At 50.4% G+C, this 22,272-nt stretch overlaps 1 protein-coding gene across 1 annotated transcript; it reads left to right on the forward strand.

Moving 5' to 3' along the window:
* Positions 1-1,842: 1,842 nt before the first annotated feature.
* Positions 1,843-21,942, forward strand: IFNLR1 (interferon lambda receptor 1). The gene is made up of 8 exons (XM_077896509.1): positions 1,843-1,867; positions 2,534-2,647; positions 5,977-6,100; positions 11,768-11,952; positions 14,201-14,343; positions 16,056-16,215; positions 16,760-16,893; positions 18,022-21,942. Exons 1-8 carry the CDS (start codon positions 1,843-1,845, stop codon positions 18,796-18,798), a joined length of 1,662 nt encoding a protein of 553 aa, XP_077752635.1. The 3' UTR covers positions 18,799-21,942.
* The last annotated feature ends 330 nt before the right edge of the window (positions 21,943-22,272 follow it).

The following is a 22,272-nucleotide window of genomic DNA, read 5'->3' on the forward strand; positions in this document are numbered from 1 at the left end:
GCTGAGTTACAAGGATTCAAATAAGTGTTAATGCTAGTGAATGCTGTTTTAGATAAAGAGATCTCAGTAGAAGTAGACCCATTTTATTCCCAAATGGCCTTATTATCAGTATTTGAAAGAGTGAAAAGAAACTGAAGCCGCACATTGAAGACCTGTGTCCCACTAGGTTGTGGTCACTGGCTGAGATTTTCTGGCCCACAAGCAAGATGACTTCTTTGAAGGTTTTGAGAGATGGAACTGGCCTGACCTTTGTGCCAGATGCACTATATCCTAACCTGAGATTATAGGGTGGGCACGGGAGGGAACAGGGGAGAACAAGCATTTGATAGATTTTGTCAAAAAGATCAGGTGCCGCGGGGATCCCTGGGTGGCTCAGCAGTTTAGCACCTGTCTTCAGCCCAGGGCATGATCCTAGAGTCCCGGGATTGAGTCCCACGTCGGGCTCCCTGCGTGGAGCCTGCTTCTCCCTCTGCCTGTGTCTCTCTCTACCTGTCTCTCTTTATCTGTGTCTCCCATGAATAAAGAAATAAAATCTTAAAAAAAAAAAAAAAGGTGCCAGATTCAGACAAGCCCAGTAAGTGGGTGGAACAGGTGGCAGATGAAGACATTTCCCCACGGCCCCATCCCCACTGCTAAGCTGCTCCCCGTTCAGTGGGATTCTGGGCCTGAAAGGGCTGCAGTAGGTTGGATGAAGACACAATTTCTGACTCAAAAGGAGATTCAAAGACACATGGGGGTCTTTCCATCTTCCTTGCCTTTGAGGTCCAAATATGGTCCCTGTGAGCCCCGATTGAACTGAAGTCATGATGCAAATCTCTGAACCACCCAGAAATTTCTGAATGCTCTCACCCAGGGCCAAACTCCAGGCAACTTTTAGATACTCCAGGTTCCGTGAAAATGCATTCTCTCGGCCAAGGACTGTTGAGCTACAAGTTGAGAGCTGGCATCGGCCACAGAGAGGAGCCCAGGATCGCCTCTGCTCGGTGTCTGCTCCTAGTTTATGGGCATGGTCACAGATGACCTACAGTCACCCCACCTGTCACTGATGCCCAGAGAGCAAAGAAATTACCCAGATGCACTGTGACCATGGAGTCAGGCCCGGGGCTGAACCCAGAATCTAGCACCTGCATCCGCTCTCTGGCCTCAGAATGGCCGTATCCCCATCTGTAAAGAGGAGGCCATACTTCCTTGGAAAGTGGTGGAAAAGAGAAAAAAATAACATTTAATAAAGGAGAGCAATGATTGCTTTTAGAATCTTTTTTTTTTTAAGATTTTATTTATTTATTCATGAGAGACACACACACATAGAGAGAGAGAGGCAGAGACACAGGCAGAGGGAGAAGCAGGTTCCCCGCAGGGAGCCTGACGTGGGACTCCATCCCAGGACCCCAGGGATCTCGCCCTGGGCTGAAGGCAGCACTAAACCACTGAGCCCCCCGGGCGTCCCTGCTTCTAGAATCTTGTTGGAGAAGCAATATATGTAAATTACTGAAAAACTTAGAAACTAAACATGAGCAGAGGGCAGCCTGGGTGGCTCAGCTGTTTAGCACCACCTTCAGCCCAGGGCATGATCCTGGAGACCCCGGGATTGAGTCCCGCATCGGGCTCCCTGCATGGAGCCTGCTTCTCCCTCTGCCTGTGACTCTGCCTGTGTCTCTGCCTCTCTCTCTCTCTCTCTCTCTGTGTGTGTGTCTCTCATGAATAAATAAATAAAATCTTTAAAAAAAAAGAATTATAAAAAATAAATAAATAAATAAATAAATAAATAAATAAATAAATAAAAGCAGAAAGAAGCAACTTAAATATGACATATATCTCCTCACCACCCAGAGACTAACAACCATGAACATACTGGTGTACATCCCGGGTCTGTAACCCATGCCTATGGACACACAGGTTCTTGTTTTGTTTTGTTTTTTAACGGAGCCATATTTTGCAACTTGCTTTTCTGCTACGGTGCAAACATCCTGGAGGCATTACAACTGCTCAGGTGACTGGTATCATACCCAGAGGCTTTGGTGTCTGGGTGTCGCAGGCACCAGCTTTCCCCCAGAACAAGCCTGTTAGCTCTGGAGGCTGTCACTCCCCGCGTGAAGTGTGCACAGGATAATAGGACCGACCTGCCAGATTTTCAGGGGGATTAAGGCAGATAACGCGTGGGCAGTGCTTGGCTTAGTACCTGGTACTTCACAGGCCCCGACCCCGCCGGGGTGCTGTTAAGCTGGCCCTGAGCTCAGTTCTGCAGGTGCTGAGCGTCCCACGTTGGAATTCCTAGCTGGTTGGTGGGGACACGCAGTTTGCCCTCCCCGCACCCCCCTTAGGCGGCCTGACCGATCCCGGGGCGGGGGAGGAGGGCGCGGGCGGCGGCGGGGCGGCCCCGGGGAAAGCCCGCGGCGGGGCGGGGCGGGCCGGGGGCGGGGCCGGGGCGGGCCGGGGGCGGGGCCGGGGCGGGGCGGGCCGGGGGCGGGGGCGGGGGCGGGGCCTCCCTCCGGCCTCCCATTGGCTGCGGCGGCCGCGGGCTGCGGGCCGGGAGCTGGGGGCGCGGGAGGTGGGCCCTGGCGGCGCCGGGCGCGCGGCGCGGGAGCCGGCCTGGCGGGGGTCTGGGCGGTGGCCCCCCTGCTGCTGTGCCTGCTGCAGTCGGCGCTCGGTAAGCGCGGGGGGCGGCCGGGGCGGGCGGGGGCGGGGGGCCGGGGCGCCGATCCCGGCCCGCGGAGCTCCCGGGAGGGGGGAGCCCGCCGAGCAGGTGCGCCCGTCCCGGGCCCACCCACCACCCTTGTCTTCCAAGCTGGGACTTGGGACGAAGCAGACCCGAGTCCCTGACAGTTCCTTTTTTCCGGACGAAACTGAGCCAGTTTCCTGATGCCAGGTCGACGGACGGGGGCCGCCTAGACAGCAGCCGCGCTGTTCCATCAAGGGCTGTTTAAGTTTCCTAAAAGCACTGCCCCCTGCGCTAATGGGACCCTGGGTCCTCGCTGCGGGGAGGGCAGCCCGCAGCCCTTCCCGGGGCCACGGTTTCAGAGGCGCCCCCCAGACCGAGGGGAACTGCTCCAGCTTCCCCGGGCGCTGCCTTTACTCCGCCAGTCCAGCTGCTTCTCTGGGCTCCCACTGGTCAATAAGGTGGCAGGGTGCAAAATACCCCGGCCGGGACCCAAGCGCCAAACCCGAGCCAACCCGAAGGTCCCAATATTGCCCCCAGTCTTAGGCTAACAATTTCAGAGCAAGAGGATTGGGCATAATCTAATACTAATATTAAAAGCCAACGTTTCTTGAGCAACTTCTTTGTGCTGGACACCACTCTGTCCTATGGAAGAGGGAAAGCCCAAAGGTTCTAGAGAGGCAAGTACTATTTTCTCCCATTTCAGATGGGGAAACTGAGGCTCTGAGCAATCAGGGGAATTGCTAAGAAGGAAAACGCAGGTGGGATGTGTGGAAGAGAAGACGGACGCTGAAGCAAGCGTGGCCAGCTTTGGCCGTGGGGTGGGCAGCTGGAGAGAGACCATCCATCCACCTAGGTCAGCTCAGGGGGTGCCTCTGGACTGTACCTCCAAAGCAGTAGCTGTTTTTGCAGCTGGTGAGGGATAGTGTACCTGTGTCTATGTGGCGGGTGGGGGGATCCTCTGTCCCCCTGTTTCACTGTCAAACTCAATAGTTTGCTGTCTGGACGTAGCTACCCTTTAATCTGAGGAATATTTAATACACCCAACACAAATGGTGCTGTGGGATGATTTAGGGTGCAGGGCAGCCGAATCCAGGTTCAAATCTTGGTTCACACGCAAACTGGCTGTGTAGCCTCAGGCAAATCACTTACCATCTGTCTCTGAGTCCAGGGCCCCTCCACGGAGGGGGAATGGCACCTTTTTCATAGGGTGGTGTGTCCTGAGGACCGAATGAGGTTTTGTGTATCAAATGCCAAACCAGTGCCTCCCACCCTTTGAAGGCTGGATAGATGGTAGTTACCATCTATTACTCTAGCTGCTGTTTCTCCAGTGTGGCCGACTTCAGACTCTGGACGTGTCCTGCCCACCAGATACCGTCTAAGCTATCGTATAAGATACCTTGTAGGACAGACTTTGGCCTCACTGCTCACCTGCTAGAAAGCTGGGAACAACGACAGCATCTGCACCCCAGTGATCCAGTTCCAAGTAGGGATCACAGGATGAGGTGGGAGCAGCCACTCATATTTGAGCTAAAAGGTCAAGGGTAGGGAACTGTGCTGAGAGCCATCAGTAGACCTGCCCCTCCCCCATGCCACTCTGTAACCTGTATGGATTTCCATTAGGGCCGTGTGACACTTTAGGGAGCTGAATTCTCTTGGGACCAGCAGGAATGGAATTATATTCCTCTTTGAAACTTCCAGTGTGCAGTGGTCAACAGATGTCATTGGCCTATAGTGGTTCATAGATGTTGGAAGAATAAAGCTGAAAAGTCCCCCTGAGAACTTCCAGGAGGAAGTGTGGGTCAGGAGCTCAGAATTTGCAGTTGGCTAGGCCTGCATTTGAATTCTGATTCTACAAGTTATTACCTGAAAAGTCCTCTGTTTCCCTCATCCGTAATGTGGTGATCACAGTTAGGACCTACCTCCTAGGGATGTGGGGAGGATCGAAAGAAAATGCAACAGTGTGCTTAGCATAGCTCCTGGCATATAGTTAGGACGCAATACACGTTAGCTGCTATCATCATCCTCATCATCACCGTCACCCCTCACCACCACTTCTTAGAGACTCGCTGAGGAAAGTGACATTTGGATCAAGTCTTTAAAAGATTAGCTGGTTAAAAAAAAAAAAAAAAAAGATTGGATGGCAAAGATGAGGCAGGCAAAGACCCCTGGGTTCAAAGTCTCCCAAGAGTGGGCAGCCCCGGTGGCGCAGCTGTTTGGTTTGGCTATAGCTGGGGATCCTGCTGGGGGAGGTTGACAAGATGGCCTGTCATGTACCTCAATAAGGAGCGTGGACTTTATTCTAAGTTCCAGGGAAGGACACCGAACTGGGGAGAAGTGTCATCAGGTGTATATGTCAGAAGACAAGGGTTAGCGGTGAAGTAGAAGGGGAAGTAGAAGCTAGTTAAGGGAAAGTGTCCCTGAGAGAGTGACATCAGAGCAGAGATGTGAAGGAAGCAAAGGAGTGAGCCGGGTAGAGATCCAGGGAGGCGACAGTCTAGACAGAGGGCACAGCTCGTGGAAAAGCCTAGAGCTGGAGGTAGAGTGTGTCTGGGATGTTCTAGGAATAGCAGGAAGGCCAGTGTGGCTGGAGAGCAGGGGCCAGGGGGAGAGCAGTGGGAGGGATTAGGTAGGCCTTGAGGGGATTATAAAGACTTTGGATATAACCTTGAATGAAGTGAAAGCCATTAGAGGGCTTAAAGCAGAGGAGCAACATGATCTGACTTTCATTTTCACCCTTGCTGCTGTGTGCAGAATGGACTGAAGGGGCAAGGTTGGAAGCAGGGAGACCAATTGGGAGGCCTTTGGAATAATCCAGTTTATCACAATAATTCATTCATTCAACAGATGTTTATGGTGCATCTACTCTGTGCCAGGGACCATGGCAGGCAAGCTCCCGGACATGGCTAAGAACAGAATTTAGTGTCTGCTCCTGAGACCCTTAGCGCTGTTCCCTCCTAGAGTCTAGCAAACCCAGCAGATGGTTCCTGTTGGGAGGAGTTCTACTGAAACCCTCAGGTGCCTGAGTGGGCAGGAGCTTCCTGTTGTGGTACAAATGGGCCACTGAGGCTGGGTTGGGGCGGTGAGGCGTGGGGGAGAAGGGACTGCATACAGGCCGTCAGTGGCACGACTGTGACTGGAATCCTGACCCTGGGTTCCCCGCCTACAGCATGTCACCTGTGCTTTAGCTACCCCAGAGGACTCCTGCTTCTCAAACCCAGTGAACACCTGATTGCCCACCACGCCACTCCTTGGCTCCAATGGCCCATGTCAAGACCAGCCAGCAGCTCCAGGCTTCAAGACCTCTTTCTCTCCCACAGGGAAGCCCTGTCTGGCCCCTCCCCAGAACGTGACACTGCTCTCCCGGAACTTCAGTGTGTACCTGACTTGGCTCCCGGGGCCTGGCTACTCCCAGAATGTGACCTATTTTGTGGCCTATCAGAGGTAGAGGGGAGCCTCCAATCTGGGGACTGAAGAGGTGGGCAGAGGCTGGAGGGGCTTGGCTGGGACAGCTGCCCTGGGCATGGTCAGCTTCCTGGTTCTATGTCCCATGGGAGGCAGCACATGGCAGGTGCTTGGAGAGCACCCTTTTAAAGGTCTGGAGGTGGGAAGGATGTAATCAGGAGGGCGGTACACAGGTGCTGGGTCTGCCGGGGCTCAGGAGATCTTTGAGAAGAGTCCAACAGGGCTCAAGTAGAGCTACAGGGCCCAGTGGTGGAATTCCTCAGGGCTTGGATGAGGGGCTTGGGACGGTTCCAGCTGACAAGGGAGAGCATATCTCCTGCAGAGCCTGTGGTAGGCACTGCTAGAGGATCGCCCTGTTCCCTACAAAGCCCCGGGGTCCTTCTCAACCCCAGCGGTCCAGGCCACCACTATGAAACCAGAGAAATCTGAAAGTGGAAGCACATTTGCCATCTTTGCACATAAATGGGAATCATTTGAGGTTCTCTAATGGGCCAGTCAGGTGATGAAAGCAGATAGTCAAGAGGACCATCTAGGATTGGCGAGGAGGAAGAGGAAGCAGGCAGCAGGCAGGGGACGTAAGTGCCATGTGCACAGGGCCCACCTATGCCAGGCTGAGTCCTAACATCTTGCGTGACTGTTTCACTTCTGCCTCCCTGTATAGCCAGGCAGGTGCTACATTTCCCCTATGTTAGTTTTTTAAAGATTTTATTTATTTTATTAAAGGGAGAGAATGTGAACAGGGGGAGGAACAGAGGGACCGTTGAGCCTGACACAGGGCTCCCTCTCACGACCCTGAGATCATGACCTGAGTCGACATCAAGAGTCAGATGCTTCACCGGCTAAGCCACCCAGGTGCCCCTGTACTTCCCCCATTTTAGAGGCAAGGAACCTGAGCTCAGAGAGGTGCCACGATTTGCCAAGGAAACCAGGGACTGAACCAGGAGAAAAACCACCATCTGCCTGGTGCCAAAGCTTATGTGCTTCCTGTTCTGTCATGTTCCCTCCTGTCGAATCCAGATGTGAGTGATGGGGGCCTACTTTGGAAGAGCACAGATTGCAAGCGAGCTTTCAGCAGAAAGAACTGTACAGAAATGTATCGGAGGCAGAAAATACCTAATGTGTACTATGTGCCGTGTGTCAGGCACTGTGTCCACACAGACTTCTTTATTCTCACACAGCCCTGTGAGGAGGGATGAAGCACCTGCCCTCTGCAGGGCGGAAAATGGAGACACCAAGAGTGTATTTTGCTAGAAGTCACACAGCTGGGGATAGTGGAGCCGGGATAAATTGATTAAAATCAAAAGTCCATCCTCCAGACCTTTTATGATATTGTACTTCTCTTTTACACTTTTTAAGCACCCGTGAGGATTCTAAAATGATGATATTCTAATTTTTTTTTCATGTATTAGGTAGAATTATTTTATCTTTATTTTTTTAAGATTTATTTATTCATAGAGACACAGAGAGAGAGAGAGAGGCAGAGGGAGAAGCAGGCTCCATGCAGAGAGCCTTGACGTGGGACTCGATCCAGGGTCTCCAGGACCACGCCTTGGGCTGCAGGCGGTGCTAAACCGCTGCGCCATCGGGGCTGCCCTAGGTAGAATTATTTTTACAAAAAGATGCTTCCTCTCTTGTAGTATTTGCTATTCAGTAGTATTATTCAGATAGGCAAAGAATTAAGAATTTTTTTAAAAATTTTAATTGATGAGAGTAACAGAGAGAGAGGCAGAGACATAGGCAGAGGGAAAAGCAGGCTCCCCACGGGGAGCACCATATGGGATTTTATTCCAGGACCCCAGGATCACGACCTGAGCCAAAGGCAGACGCTCAACCACTGAGCCACCCAGGCGCCCTTCAATAGGCGAGAGCCTGGAAGCATATCACTGAGGCTGAGGAAAGTTCTTGCAGCATTTCAGAAACCCCAGGGTTGTTGTCAATTGGCTTGAGCAGTTTATTCAATAGATAACTCTAATCCCACCTCTGTTCCTGGCTTCTGCTGAGATGACTGATGAAGTCCATGAGTCCATTCGTGACCTCCTTATCAAATGATTTCCTAGCCACACCCTTGGTGTTCCATCTAGAACTTGCTTTCTTATTTGTTTGCCATTTGCATAGGCTGAGCTTTTTCCAGTTATGGTTACTTTTTTGTCCAACCACCCTTTCTATGTGCTTCTCTCCTGTCTCCTTTTACCATAAACAGTAAGGAGAAACCAGGTCACATCTTCAGGTCACATCACATCTTTACATCTTTGCCTAGAAATCTCTTCCTTGCCTAGAAAATGAGCCAATTTCATCAATTTTAACTTCTGTTTCCTACTACAGACCAAAACAATTCAGGCAAGTTCTTTGTCACTTCATAATAAGGATCACCTTTCCCCCAGTTTCCGGTAAGACATACTTCCTTTGCATACGAGTTCTTCCCAGAAGCACCTTTGACTCCGTATTCCTACCAACAGTCTCCTCAAGGCACTCTGGCATTTCTAGAGTTAGAAAGAAAAGCATAATTATCAAAGTCGCAAAGTTGCAAACTGCATATGCAGTTTCCAAAGCATATTTGGGCCAAATATGCACCCAAAAATTCTTCCCACCTCTAGCCATTCCCTAGTTGCAAAGCCACTTCCCCATTTTAAGCTATTTTTTAGCATCCCATGTGTGGTACCAAAATCTGTATTAGTCTGCTAAGGTTACCATGACGAAATACCGTAGCCTGGGGACTTAAACAACAGACATGTATTTCTCACAGTTCTGGAGGCTAGAAGCCCAATATCAAGGCATCAGCAGGTTTGCTTTCTCCTGAGGCCTCTCTCCTTGGCTTGTAAGTGGCCACCTTCTCTCTGTGTCTTCACATGGCCTTTTCTCTGTGTGAGAGCATGCCTAGTATCCCTTCCCCTTCTTTAAAGAATATAAATCCTATTGGTTTAGGGCCCCACCCTCGTGACTGCATTTGATCTTAATTACCTCTTTAAAGGCCCTATCGCCAAGGGCCTAGACTGCCATATGGGGGGTTTGGGCTTCAGCATATGAATTTGGGGGGAATACAGTTTAGTCCATAATGCCAAATAAACTGGATTCCATCAGATTTAAAACTTTTACTCTTAAAAAAAAGGCTGAAGAAAATGAAAGAGCCAGCTACTGAGAAAAAACAATATTCACAATATATACACAGGAAAGACTAGTATCCAAAATAGATAAAGAACTCCTGAATCTCAATAATAAGATAGATCACCCAAAAAGACTTGAATAATTGTTTCGCAAAGGAAGATATTCGAATGGCCAAAGAGCGCATAAAAAGATGTTCAACAGCCTTAGTCATCAGGGAATGCAAATCAAAGCTACAGTGAAATACTACCACACACCAACTAGAATGGTTAAAATTAAAGGGACTGATAATACTAAGTGTTGATAAGCATGTAGAGTAACCAGAACTCTTGTGCGCCGTTGGTGGGAATGTATGGTCACTTTGGAAAGCAGCTTGACAGTTTTCTTGTTGAGTTTCACCTTCAGTTAGCAAATCTCCCAGATTCTACTCCTAAAGCTTTATTTAGGAGAAATGAAAACATATATCGATACAAAGACTTATACGTGAACATCCATACCAGTTTAATTCATAATAGCCCTGAAATATACTGAATTGTACACCTCTATACTCATATGCTGCAGCCCTAACCCCCTATACAACTATTTGGAGATGGGAATCTTAAAGCAATTAAGATTAAACACTGCCATTAGGGTGGGGCTCTAAGCCAGTAGGACTATGTGCTAATATTTTTGTTAATATTTCGTTGATGGTTCATGTGTGACTCAACTAGTGCATTTCTATTTATGTTCATTAGACCAACTTTGATAATTATGTTTTTCTTTCAGTGTGTTTTACATACTTCCTGATGATTTTTCTTTGTTCAGTCATCAATTACTGAGTGAAGTGTATTAAAAACTTTTCATGATTGTGGATTTTCTGCTTCTTCCTATAATTTCGTCTATTTTTGCTGTATAGAGTATATTTAGCAAGCACATATAAGGGAGAGTTTTTATATCTGCCTGATAAATGGAATAGTTTCTCATTACGTGGTGATTCTTCTCATCTTTAGTATTTCTTTGAAGTCTGTATTTTGTCTTACATTCATATAACTACACCAGGGTTTTTTTATGTTTTGTTTTGTTTTGTTTTGTTAGTGTTTCCATACTATAGCTCCATCAAGAAACAAAACAGAGGAGTTCTTTCCAAAAATCTGTTCTTTTTGCCTATGCCATCTCACCCTCCTCCATTCACATACCTCTCGGTCCCTAAACCCAGGAGTAGCTGTCAGTCCTCCTCTCCTCACGTTTCATATCCAATCCATGAGCAGGTCCTACCAGCTTTACCTCCAAAATATATCCCCCGCCTAGCCCCTTCTCTCCATCCTCACCTCTCTTCTCCCTTAGACCACTGCTGCAGCCTCCCAGCTGCTTTATCAGAGTGATCTTTTTTCTTTCAAGATTTATTTATTTATTTGAGAGAGAGAGCGTGCATGCCCAAGAGCCAATGGGGGAGGGGCAGAGGGGGAGAGAGAGGAAGAGAATCTCAAGCAGACCCCCTACTTAGCACAGAGCCAAAACGGGGTTCAATCTCACAACCCTGAGATCGTGACCTGGGCAGAAACCAAAAGTCTGATACTCAACCAACTGAGCCACCCAGGCGCCCCAAGAGTGATCTTTTAAAAAATAGAAATTAGGCCCCTTCAGTACCCCTAGTCAAAACCTTCCACTAGGAATAAAATCAAGCTCCTTAACAAGATGGGGAGTCCCCAACTACTCTGCCCACCCACTCCTCTACCCACCTCTTCAGCCTGTCCATACCTCTCCCTACCTCCTTCCCCCTTGTCCACTGGCCTACAGCTATACTGGCCACCTTGCTGTCTTCTGGACAGGCCAAGGTCCTTCCCACTGCAGGGCTTCCGCTTTTGCCATTCCTTCCCCCAGGCCTACACCTGGCTTCCTTGCCATCAAGGCCTTTCCTGGCTTTCCAGAGCCTCCTTTTGGAAAGCGGTCCTCCCACATTCCCCATTACCACTGCACTTACCCGCTCCTGGGTTGACCTCATGGATGTGATGATTGTCTTTCTCTGCCACTACCCCCGCCTCCCACCGCCAGCCACCAGAATGTAGGCTCCAAGGGCAGGACCTATCAGACGTTCCCAGTTCCCCAAGAACAATGCCTAGTGTGCAAGTCCCTTTTTTGAATCCCGGTGTTCTCAGAAGGTTGGTGTCACAGACCTGTGTGTCCCCTCTGACAGCCACACGGCATCCAGTAGGATGCCTGGCACACACCAGGTAACCCGAAAGGCCTGAATGAAGAATGTGGGATGTGGTTGCTATAACTAGTAGTAGCAGCCACCACGTGGCCCCCGGGAGGCAGGAGGATGAGGAGGCTGACCTGCTGAGAACCAGAGCTAGTGAGGGGCAGAGCCAGGATCCTGCCACCTGCTTCTCTGCAGAGCCTGAGCTCCTAATTAGACTGTTCTCATTCTGTCCCAGCCCATGGCTGGTTGATAGGATGGATGAACGGGTGGACAGTCAGGTGGATGGAGGGACAAGGGACCCCATGTTCACTAAACTCCCTCCCCCCAGAGGCAGTCCACAGCCCAAGCTCCCCTGTCTCCTCCCTCAGCGCTCCGACCCCTAGAAGGTGGCGAAAAGTGAAGAAGTGTGCGGGAACCAAAGAGCTGGCGTGTTCTTTGATGTGCCTGGAGAAACAAGACCTATACAACAAGTTCAAGGGGCGTGTGTGGGCGGTTTCTCCCAGCGCCAGATCCCCCTCTGTGGAGTCCAAGTACTTGGATTACCTTTTTGAAGGTGAGTGTGTGGCTACGGGACCTGGTGGGAGACTCCCTGTGCAGGATCTTGGCCCAGTGGCATTGCAGTCCCAGCCACTGGCTTCCACTTCCCCAAGGCAGAGGGCAGCCTCGGGTAGCCTGGCTTTGTGGCAGGGAGTCAAGGGGCTTCTGCTGGGCCACCAATTCTGTTTGTACCTCCTCCTGGTGATGTTCTTTATCTTCTATCGAGCACAACCTTAGTCGTGAGCTACATGAGGCATTTTAGAGATTTATTCCTATTTTTTACGTTCAAATTCTCTTTAAGAAACAATGTTTTTAAATCCCAGTTTCGAAAGTAATTTTCGGGCAGAGAAGGAGATAAGAATAGAGAGGAAAGCATCCCCCATGTGTACCACGTTCAGAAATCACCAGTGTTAACACTGAGCCAGTCAAGCCCTTTTCTCTTCCCAGAATATTTTATTCCTAATCCTAACGACAAACCTGTGGGGTTCGTTTTCATCAACCCATTTTTTTAAAAAAACAAACAAAGTAAGACTCACAAAAGTTAAGGAACTTGCCAGGATACACAGCTAATAAGGGATGGAGATGGAATGTGAATCTGGAGGGTTTTGGTTTTTTTTTTTTTAAAGATTTTATTTATTCATGAGAGACACAGAGACAGAGGAAGAGACATAGGCAGAGGGAGGAGCAGGGCCCCCGCCGGCAGCCTGACATGGGACTCCATCCCAGGACTCCAGGATCATGCCCTGAGCTGAAGGCAGACGCTCAACCACTGAGCCACCTAGGGGTCCTGAATCTGGAGCTTTCTAATGTTGGTCATGGTACTGGACCAGACCAAGTGTGATGTGGGGTGGTAAGAAGGAGAGGATAAATACTCAGAAAATAGCATCATGGAGCTGAGATCTGTAACTTGCTGCCCAGTCTTCTCAAAATATTTGAGAGCAAAATAAGGTTTGGATAGAGAGGAGGACAGGCCTGAATGAAATGGGGCAGGGGCGGGGAGCAATAATAGGAAGGAAGAAGAGCTGACTTGGGTAGAAGAGGCTGGCTGGCCGGCTGGCTGGATGAGAAGGGGGAAAAGGATGGTTGGGTAAGAAGAAAGGCAGCATGGGGGGGTATGCAGGAGTACATGGCAGAGGGCAAAGAAGAAGGCTCTGTGGGAAAGCATGCTAACTAGAAAGGGAGCATGTGTGGACCGGAAGACAGAGGGAAAGGCAGATGGACCGATCTGTGGGTGGATAGAAGGTGGGGAAGAGAGAAGAGATGGAAGGGCAGGAGGAAAGGGGAGACAAAGGAGGAAGGGAGGAAGGAAGGAGGACTAGAGGGAATGATGTATGGAAAGTAAAGGAGGATGGATGGATGGATGGATGGATGGGGAGGATGGAGGGCAGGCTCGGCTAAACTAAAGGCAGGAAGACAGTATGCAGGAACAGGAAGAAAGGATGGGTGGCAAGGAAGGAGCGTTGTTTGGAAAGAAAGGAAGGATGGGCAGGCAGGCTAGAAGCACGACGGATGAGCCAATAGTTGGGGGACAGGAAGAAGAGATTAGGGTAGAAGGAAAGACACAGTGGAGAGGTTACTTCTTTTATTGTGTTTGCCGCTGCCTCCCTAAAGCTCTCCTGACTTCCCGCAGCGCACCCCAAGCCAGGATGAGCCTTCCTGCCTCTTTCTGCCCTGGGCTGGAGCTCTGGCCATTTGCTCTCTTTGGTAGTTTGCATATTTCATTGCCCCCCAATTTCCTCCAGCTCCTGGAGGTCAAGATCCCCGTTCCTGCCAGCTGCCTGCCCAGGGCTTAATGTGTAATCTGTGTCCACTGGACTCTGACCTGCAGAACTGGGAAATCATGTGTCCGTGTTGCTTTAAGGCACCCCGCTGTGGGGATGTGTCAGCAGCCGCAGGAGGCTGACCCAGGTGGGCAGGATTCTGAGAGATCAGTGTATGTGAAGGGCACGCAGGTGCAAGGGGCAGCAGGAGGAAAGGCGGGTGAGCTGGGAGCCCAGCCTGTTCATTCCTCTCTAAGCCTCAGTTTGTCCCTCTGTAGGATGAGAATAGGTATCTCCCTTCCAGGGTCACTGCAGAGCTTAAATAAAATGGCCTTAAGGCTCTTGATGCATAGTAGGTGCTTAACAAGCCCTAGAGCCACTTTTCCCTTTCCGGGAGCGCTCTCTGGGCTGGGGGTAAGGGCGGGGGCAGGGGTCTGGGGGAGGGGCAGGCCTGCCTACAGGCAGGAGGATGGATGCTGACAGGTCCTGTTCTGTTTCTGCCAGTGGAGCCAGCCCCTCCCACCCTGGTTGTCACTCGGACAGAGGAGATCCTGAGCATCAATGCCACGTACCAGCTGCCCCACTGCATGCCCCCACCAGATCTGAAGTATGAGGTGGATTTCTGGAAGGAAGGAATCAAGAACAAAGTAAGAAGTGCCTTTCCTACCCCCAGGCTGGACCTCCCTCTCACACTGCCTCACCAAACCCCAGTGCCTCTCACCCTCCCTGCCTACTTTCTACACACTTCCAGGAAGCCCTCTCCGCATGCCTCTCTCTCCTAGCAATCACCCCCTGACTCTGTACAGTACAATTGGCCTGTGGCCTTCTCCACCTAAGAAGCCAAGTATAGAACATGCTGCCCCTGCACATTATAGGTGGGAACAGCACACTTGTTTTCTACCCAATATATATGTTTTTAAATCATGAAACCCTTTTTGTCCAGTGAAATCTGATTGAAGTAGTATAGGCTCTAGGAGGCCTGCTTGCCGAGCCACTGGATTCATTACCAAAAAACCCAGAAAACACAGGTACGTTCTAGGAAAAAAAACTAAAAGTGCCCAGAGACCACAAATATCCACTTTCAGATTTATTTCTCACGTACGCAGGTGTGTGTGTGTGTGTGTGTGTGTGTGTGTGTATTGATTGATGGCAGAGGTTGTCATTTTCTGTAAAGGGCCAGATAGCAAATATTTTCTTACTTTGAGAGTCATGTGGTTTGTCACAGCTAGTGGACTCTGCATCTAACACACGAAAGGAGCCACAGGCAAGGGTCAGTGAACGGGCATAGCTGTGTTCCAGGGAAATGCCATGTGCAAAAAAAAAGTGGCAGGCCAGATTTGACCCATGGGCTATAGTTTACTGACCCCTGTTCTTACTCATTCTTGCTTTCACTGAACCAACTAACATTCACATTCCCGACTGCCTGCATCTGTAGTCTGGATTCTAGAGCTTCTTCTGACATGGTCCCTGCCTCCGAGAACATCACAAACACCCTAGACCAGCGCGGTCCAATAGAAATGTAATGTGAGCCACAGGTGTAATTTTAAATGCTCCTCATTAAATTAAGTAAAAGAAACAAGTTGATTTAATTTTAATAATATATTTTGTTTCATCCAATAAAATGTTATCATTTCAGTATGTGAATAACATAAAAGTTATTGGCATGTTTTGCATTCTTTTTTCACTTAGTCTTTGAATTTCTTATTTTTTTTAAAGATTTTATTTATTCATGAGAGACACACAGAGGCAGAGACACAGGCAGAGGGAGAAGCAGGTGCCCTGCAGAGAACCTGATGCAGGGCTCCATCCTGGGACCCTGGGATCGTGCCCTGAGCCGAAGGCAGACGCTCAACCCCTGAGCCACCCAGGTGTCCCTTTTCACTTAGTCTTTGAAAGCCAGTGTATATTTTATACTCACAGCACATCTCATTTTGGACTGGTCACGCTTCAAGTGTTAGTAGCCACATGTGGGCAGTGGCTACTGGACTGGGCAGGCAGCCCTAGGGTTTTCTGGGTCTGTAATGACTGAATGATGCTCCCTACCCCCAAATACATCAGGAAGCCCTGAGGGCAGGAATCCTGAGCAATCTGCCCTTCAGAATGGGGACCCGGAGGTCCTCGGGGGCACACACAAGGGTGACCCTGAATAGCAGAGCTGCCTCTGAGCACAGACCATCGCTACTTCAAGACTCAGTGGAAAAGAAGGTAGATAATGTAGGGGAAGTGCTCCCTTAATGCTTAAACTGTAATGCAGGGAAAGATGTGGAGATCACAGCAGCAGCCTATGGACCCCACCCTGTCCTGGCTCCATAGAGCCAATCCCCACAGCAGGTCTGCCCACCTCTGTCTCTCCAAACAGACGCAATTTCCAGCCACCCCCCGTGGCCAGCCAGTCCAGATCCCCCTGCAGCCAGCCATCAGCGGACACTACTGCCTCCGTGCCAGAACCATCTACACTTTCGGCGATCCTAAATACAGCGAGTTCTCCAAGCCTACCTGCTTCTTCCTGGGGGCCCCAGGTGAGTGCCAAGTGATACAGAAGTGAGGACATCCCCCCTCCTTGGTCCCCAAGGGCATAGTATCTCCATCATATGGTGGTTAAGGGCATGAATCTAGAGATAGACTCGCCTCGATTAAAATCCCAGCTCCACACACTCACTGTGTCTTTGGGTAGCCTGCATAGCCTCTCTGAATCTTGGTTTCCATAGTCTGTAGGATGGCTTTACTCTTCTGAGGATTACATGGGACAATGCATGTGAAGCTGGCGCACATATGCAGTTGATAAATGGGAGCCATGGTCATTGTTTCTGCAGTTTTGGGGGGAGGGTTAGATTTATTTATTTCAGAGAGAGAGAGAGCTCACGAGCAGGGGTGGGACGAGGGGCAGAAAATCATTCAAGCAGACTCCACCCTGAGTGCAGAGCCCCGGTGACTTGGGGACTCGGGGCTCAATCCCATGACCCTGAGATCCCTACCCGAGCCTGAATCAAGAGTCAGAGGCTCAACTTCCCTGAGCCAGCCAGGCGCCCCATGTTGCTGTAGTTCCTATTTTTCCTTCCCTAGGAACCAGCTGGGCATTCCTGGGGCTGCTACCACTTCTGCTTCCACTGTTGTTGGTCATTGCCATCGGCCACGTGTTCTGGAAGAGCCTCACAGCGAACCCCTGGTTTCAGCGGGCAAAGATGCCGTTGGCTCTGGTATGGCAGGTCTGGGCGTGTGCAACAGATGGGGAAGGTTTTTGAAGAATAAGGAAATGGGGCTGGACTTAGACATGGGTCAGATAGAGTATCACAATAGTCCAGACTGCAGACGTCTCCTATCTTCATGCCTACATTTCCATCCTGAATAATTCATTCCTTTGGCCCCAAATCCAAATGGCAATTATACCCGGGAGGGAGAAGTGCCTTAAGGCCCCTTAGGGATATAACTTCATCTCTGCTGTGGATTTGTCAGGTGCCAGGAGCAGAGCCCCCAGCCTTGGGACTCCCAGAAGGGGGATAGGGGAGAGGGTAGGGCCAAAAGGGAAATCTTCGAAGGATCCCAACTTCAAAAATCTTCGAAGGATCCCAATTCACAGCCTAACCAAGGGTACGTCTTGCCCAGGCTGACTCTGGAACCTCCTCACTTGTCTGCTGGCTCACTCCCTTAGAAACCGGGGCAGGAGGAAGCCTGGTGAGGCCAGATGGGTCCAACTTGTTCAGATTAGGGCCTGGCCAGGGCGGCTGGGCTGTAAGTGAGGTTCAGTGGGCACTTGGGTCAGGATGGCTTTGAGGATGGATTCTGAGAATCTGCTACACAGGAGTAGGTTTGAAGTCCCTAGCTCTGGGACCTGTAGGGAAATCCCAACTGAACTACATCCTCTGTGTTAGACATTTCTGTACCCTGCCCCACCCTTCCGCCTACCCATTACATGCAAAGTTACCACACAACTCCCAGCAGCCAGCACCTGCCTCCGGGGGGCTTCCTCTGGCCTCTGGTGTCCACTCTGCCCATGCATGTGGCCGGGTGCAAGTGCCGGGGACCTAGTATCACCGCCACCCTCTCCACCCCTCACTGGATGGTGCCCTGAGGTGTGTGGGCTGCACTGGCGCCCTGAGCCCCCGGCAGGGTTAGACCCCAGCTGCCCTTGGGGGTAACTTGCCTCTAGACACTCTCTATTGGTGGCTCTCCCCAACCCCCTGAATTTTCCCTTACTGGTGTTTCCTGGGATCATTTTCCAAAAGAACTACTTACATTTGAATCCTTATCTCAGAGTCCATTGCCAGGGGAACCTATGCTTCAGGAAAGCCTGAATGTTCTGTTCTTTTCTCCTCTCCCCAAATCAGGACTTTTCTGGATACAGACACCCCGTGGCAACCTTTCAGCCCAGTGGCCCTGAGTACCTGGATATCTTGGTCCTCTGTCCCCAAAAGGAACTGACCAGAAGGGTCTGGCCAAGCCCTGGAGTCAGGACCCCAGTCATTTTCCAGGCAGGATATGAGAAGAACAGTACTGAAGAGGAGAAGGAGGATGAGGAGGACACAGATGACTGTGTCAGCTTCCAGCCCTACCTGGAACCACCCCCCTTCCTAGGGCAGGAGCACCAGATCCCAAGGCATTCTGAGGCAGGCAGCACCTGGAGTGCTCCCGTCCAGGTCGAAGACTCCTCTGCTACAGATGCTTCAGACAGAAGCTGGGCCAGCACTGGGGGCTCTTCCTCCTGGGATGAGCCTGGGTCCTCTTGCTATTTGGCCAAGAAGACACCGGGCCAAGGGCCAAGTGGGGATGGGTGTCAGGAGCCTCTCTCTCTGCTCGAATTCTCCAACGACATGAGTTTCCTGGAAGATCCCCTGAAAGATGACCTCTCCTTCTGGGCCAACTGGGGCTGTTCATCACCAGGGCTGAATATAGTCCCTGGGGAGCCCCCAGTTTCTCTTCACACACTGACCTTTTGCTGGGACAGCTGCCCTGAAGAGGAAGAGGAGGAAGAGGAGGAGGAAGAAATAGAAGGAGGAAGAGAGCAATCAAAAGTTGAGGATGACAGTACTGGCAATTGGGGCGCCAGGAGCCTACAGAAGAGTGAGGTCAGAGGTGAGACACTGGGGCATTACATGGCCAGGTGAGCTGTTCCCCAGCTTCCCTCCAAGACTGGTGCCACTGAGCTTTCCTAGGACCCAAGACACCACCAAGATGAGAGCCTGGAAGCATATCACTGAGGCTGAGGAAAGTTCTTGCAGCATTTCAGAAAACCCAGGCTTGTTGTCAATTGGCTTGAGCAGTAAGAAACCACCCCATCCTTTTTTGACTCACCAGCTCTGGGCTGAGCTCCAAGAAGGGTGGAGACAAGAATAAGCTGAAGACAGAGGTAGATTGGGTGTCGCAACCACCCTACTGCCTTCGGGGTGGCAGGCCAGTTAGAAAAATCATCCCTGGACAACATGTAACAGGTGAAGTCAGGTCACGGTGGACACCAAGGGCTAACCCCGCGAGGGGCCATCTGGATCTGGGGGGAGGAAGTATCAACTCCATCAGCGTCAGGCCTCTTTCTAGCATCTGCTGAGCACCCTCCCCCAGGTCTCGGCCTCCTGGTTCATGAGTCCTCCAGGGTGTGCCCCAGCGAAGACAAATCTAGTAAGCAGAGGATGTTGAAGAGGAAGGGAAAGAGTAGTCGTCATTCAAATCCCAGCCTCTGACTCACGGAATTACATCGCTTTTATTATCAGACGACCTGGGTTCAAATCCCAGCTCTGCCACTGACCAGTCATGTGACTTTGAGTAAGCCACCTTCCTTCACTGCGCCTGGGCTTTCTCACCTGCAGTAGAGGATCCCAAAAGAGAGGTGTGTAGCATGGTGTGTGTCACAACACTGGGACTCTCCGCGTGATGGCTGGCAGGGCTCTCCATCCTCCCAGGCTCTGAGAAGACTGCTGGGCATCTCCCACCTGTGACCCCTAAGCTCTGAGTGATCCGCATTCGCCTTTCAGTTGGCCTCACCTCTCATCTACCTCTTGCCTTCTACCCTCACTGCCTCTCTCCTCCTGGTTGGGAAACTGCACTCTCAGAAGCCAGAGCCCAGACAAGAGGGACCCTGACCTCTCTCCCCTTTCCAAAAAAGGAAGGAACCAGGTGATCCACCTTCCAGCGGTCAGATTTGTTAGGGTCTGGGGTAGCAACCTGGCAGGGAATTAGACTCCTGGGCCTGTGATCCCTGTTTTAGACAGCACTTTAGACTCTTTGATTATAAAGAAGTCCCATTTTCCCTTCTAGTTGTGAGAAGCCAATGTCTTCTGGCAGTAAGTATGTTAAAGGTGGGGAGAAGCAGTAAAGTATCCCCCAAACTGAGAAGGCACTTTGTGACTGGAAAATGAAGCAGGCCACTGCATACAGTTTACACAGAGTTTTATTCAGGGTAACTCATTGACGGGGGGATTGGCAGAGGATAATCCATGCAGCGCCATAGTTACTCTCTGCAAAATCCAGGGCCTCGATCCACAGGTTTAATAGAGCCAGGGGACACACCGAAGGGCATTGTAGTGAGATCAGAGAGCTCACACACACCTCAGAGGACTTGAGTGCACCTTGTTGACCCCTAACCTTTCATTACCCCACCTGTGCAGCAGGAAGGGGAAAGAGTATGTTATCTCTAAGAGTTTCGTGGGAGGCCAAAACAAGCCTTCCCCCATCCCAGCCCTGGTGGGCATTTCTAAGGTATGTATATTGATCTCCAAGGGCCCAAAACACATGGCCCCAAGGTCATGGAGCGAACATGAACAAGACGGAGGGCCAAAGATGGAGTTGGTATTGTCAGTGCTCCTACAAGGTGACTCTCCTTACCTGGGGGGTGGTGATGGGTGTTCTCAAACAACTGCTTTGTTAACCTATACCCACCAGTGTACGGGCGAGCAGAGCTGAGTTTTAACCCATAGGGGCTGAGATTCTTGTCCTTTTGTGGCTGGGATCTGAACAATCAGGTTCTGGGACCTGGGCCCTGCCATTTTAATTGCCAGCACTTACATTTCTCCATTTGTGAAGAGAGCATTTTTGTAGCCATTTCCCCAGAAAGCTGTGTTGTTTTGAAGGCAACATGAAGATATACCATTAGATGAAAGATCTGGAACAGGGTGACTGCTCCAGGGGTTCTCAAGCCGTGTCCCCAAACAGCCTGGGGTTTCACAGAGTAAGTCTCAATTACAGGGGGAAGCGTGGGCTGTAGGATCCCCCACTTCAACCAGAGTGGCCTCCCTGAGCCCTGATGCTTCCCATGACCTTCCACGTGAGGCTGTGCTTAGGAGGCTCCACTGCTAAAGACGTCAGCAAACCATGTTTTTAAATTAAATACCTGTCTTTTCGTTTCGAACAAAGAAATATTGACTCCCTATATATGTCGCTATGGAGGAGATCCTTGGTCTCCAGCCAGCTGAGCCAACCCCTGTGTCCATGGCCATGTCAACACAGTGCCGAGGTCTCAGCTAGGATTGCCAAGGAGCATAAAGCTGGCAGGAGGCCTTTAGCCCTGCTGGGACCCACGCATCCATGCATGGGCACACGTACACACGTGCATTTCCACAGGAGCTGAGGCCTGTCTACATCCCTAAGCACAGAGGAGCAAAAACAGTGAACACTGAAGCCTGGCATCGGGGAAGCCTATGGCTCAGGCCAGTTCCCAGGAAAATACCCAGACCCACGCTGAAGTTCTCTCTGGGACCAGCTGAACTGCTTCAGGGAAGTAATTTTGAAAAATGAAAAGCTATAGTCACAATTGTCTAGGCCTACATGAAGGAACCCCTTTATCTCTTTTCTAAACCCTTGTTTCGTTTTGTTTTTTTAAGCCTGGTTCTTTTTTATAAGCATTATTTTCAAAGTTTTCATTACTGAAAGAGGCTGAGCTCTTTTAGTAATCCTCAGTGCCAGCTCTTTGATCATCATTAAGTCATTAATAAAAAGCCAGGGAAGCATTAGGAAAGAGCATGATATTCAATATAATAATTTGTCAGGCGAGCTCAGCACCTGTTTACAGAACCCTCTTACGCACACGGTGGCCGGTGGAAAAGTGCGCAGCATGAGCTCCAGAGCCAGCTTGAAGGATGTGAGGGTGATGCCCTAAGCTAAGGAATTAGCCCACTGAGACTATGCATTGTTCTTAGGCACTTGCTTCCATTTCTAATTTTGTTCTATGTTGATATTATATTTAAATAATTTTCTAATGATCTTGGATATCTACCCTAAATTGTTCTAAATAAAAAGCTCTATTTTTGGAGAAAACAGGATTGCATGGAAGTGTGTGCACTCATTTCTTAAAGGCTCCTCACCATTCATTCAGCTGTTAGACCACAAGGATTTTGGGGTTGGGTGCCTAGCAGCAGACCCAGAAATGGGAATGCCGCAGTGCTGTGATCCCAGAAAGCACCAACAGGGGAGTGGGAAGCCAGGCAGGAAGGGAAGGCAGCCGTCCAGGTACATAATCAAACATGTCACTGCTCTGGGGCTCAGTCCCCCTGGAGGCTCAGCACATGGGACTCTCCAGACTTCCAGTGATTCATTCTCCCAGGACCACCTGGTAACTCACCAGCACGGTGCCTGCCGATCGTCATCATTAC

This window comes from Canis aureus, chromosome 5 (assembly GCF_053574225.1).
Source record: "Canis aureus isolate CA01 chromosome 5, VMU_Caureus_v.1.0, whole genome shotgun sequence".
NCBI lineage: Eukaryota > Metazoa > Chordata > Mammalia > Carnivora > Canidae > Canis > Canis aureus.

Coding starts and splice junctions, on each gene's coding strand:
- IFNLR1 (XM_077896509.1), top strand. CDS start 1,843: ATGAACATACTGGTGTACATCCCGG. Junction 2,648..5,976: donor CCTGCTGCAGTCGGCGCTCG/GTAAGCGCGGGG, acceptor TCTCTCCCACAG/GGAAGCCCTGTCTGGCCCCT. Junction 16,216..16,759: donor CTTCTTCCTGGGGGCCCCAG/GTGAGTGCCAAG, acceptor TTCCTTCCCTAG/GAACCAGCTGGGCATTCCTG.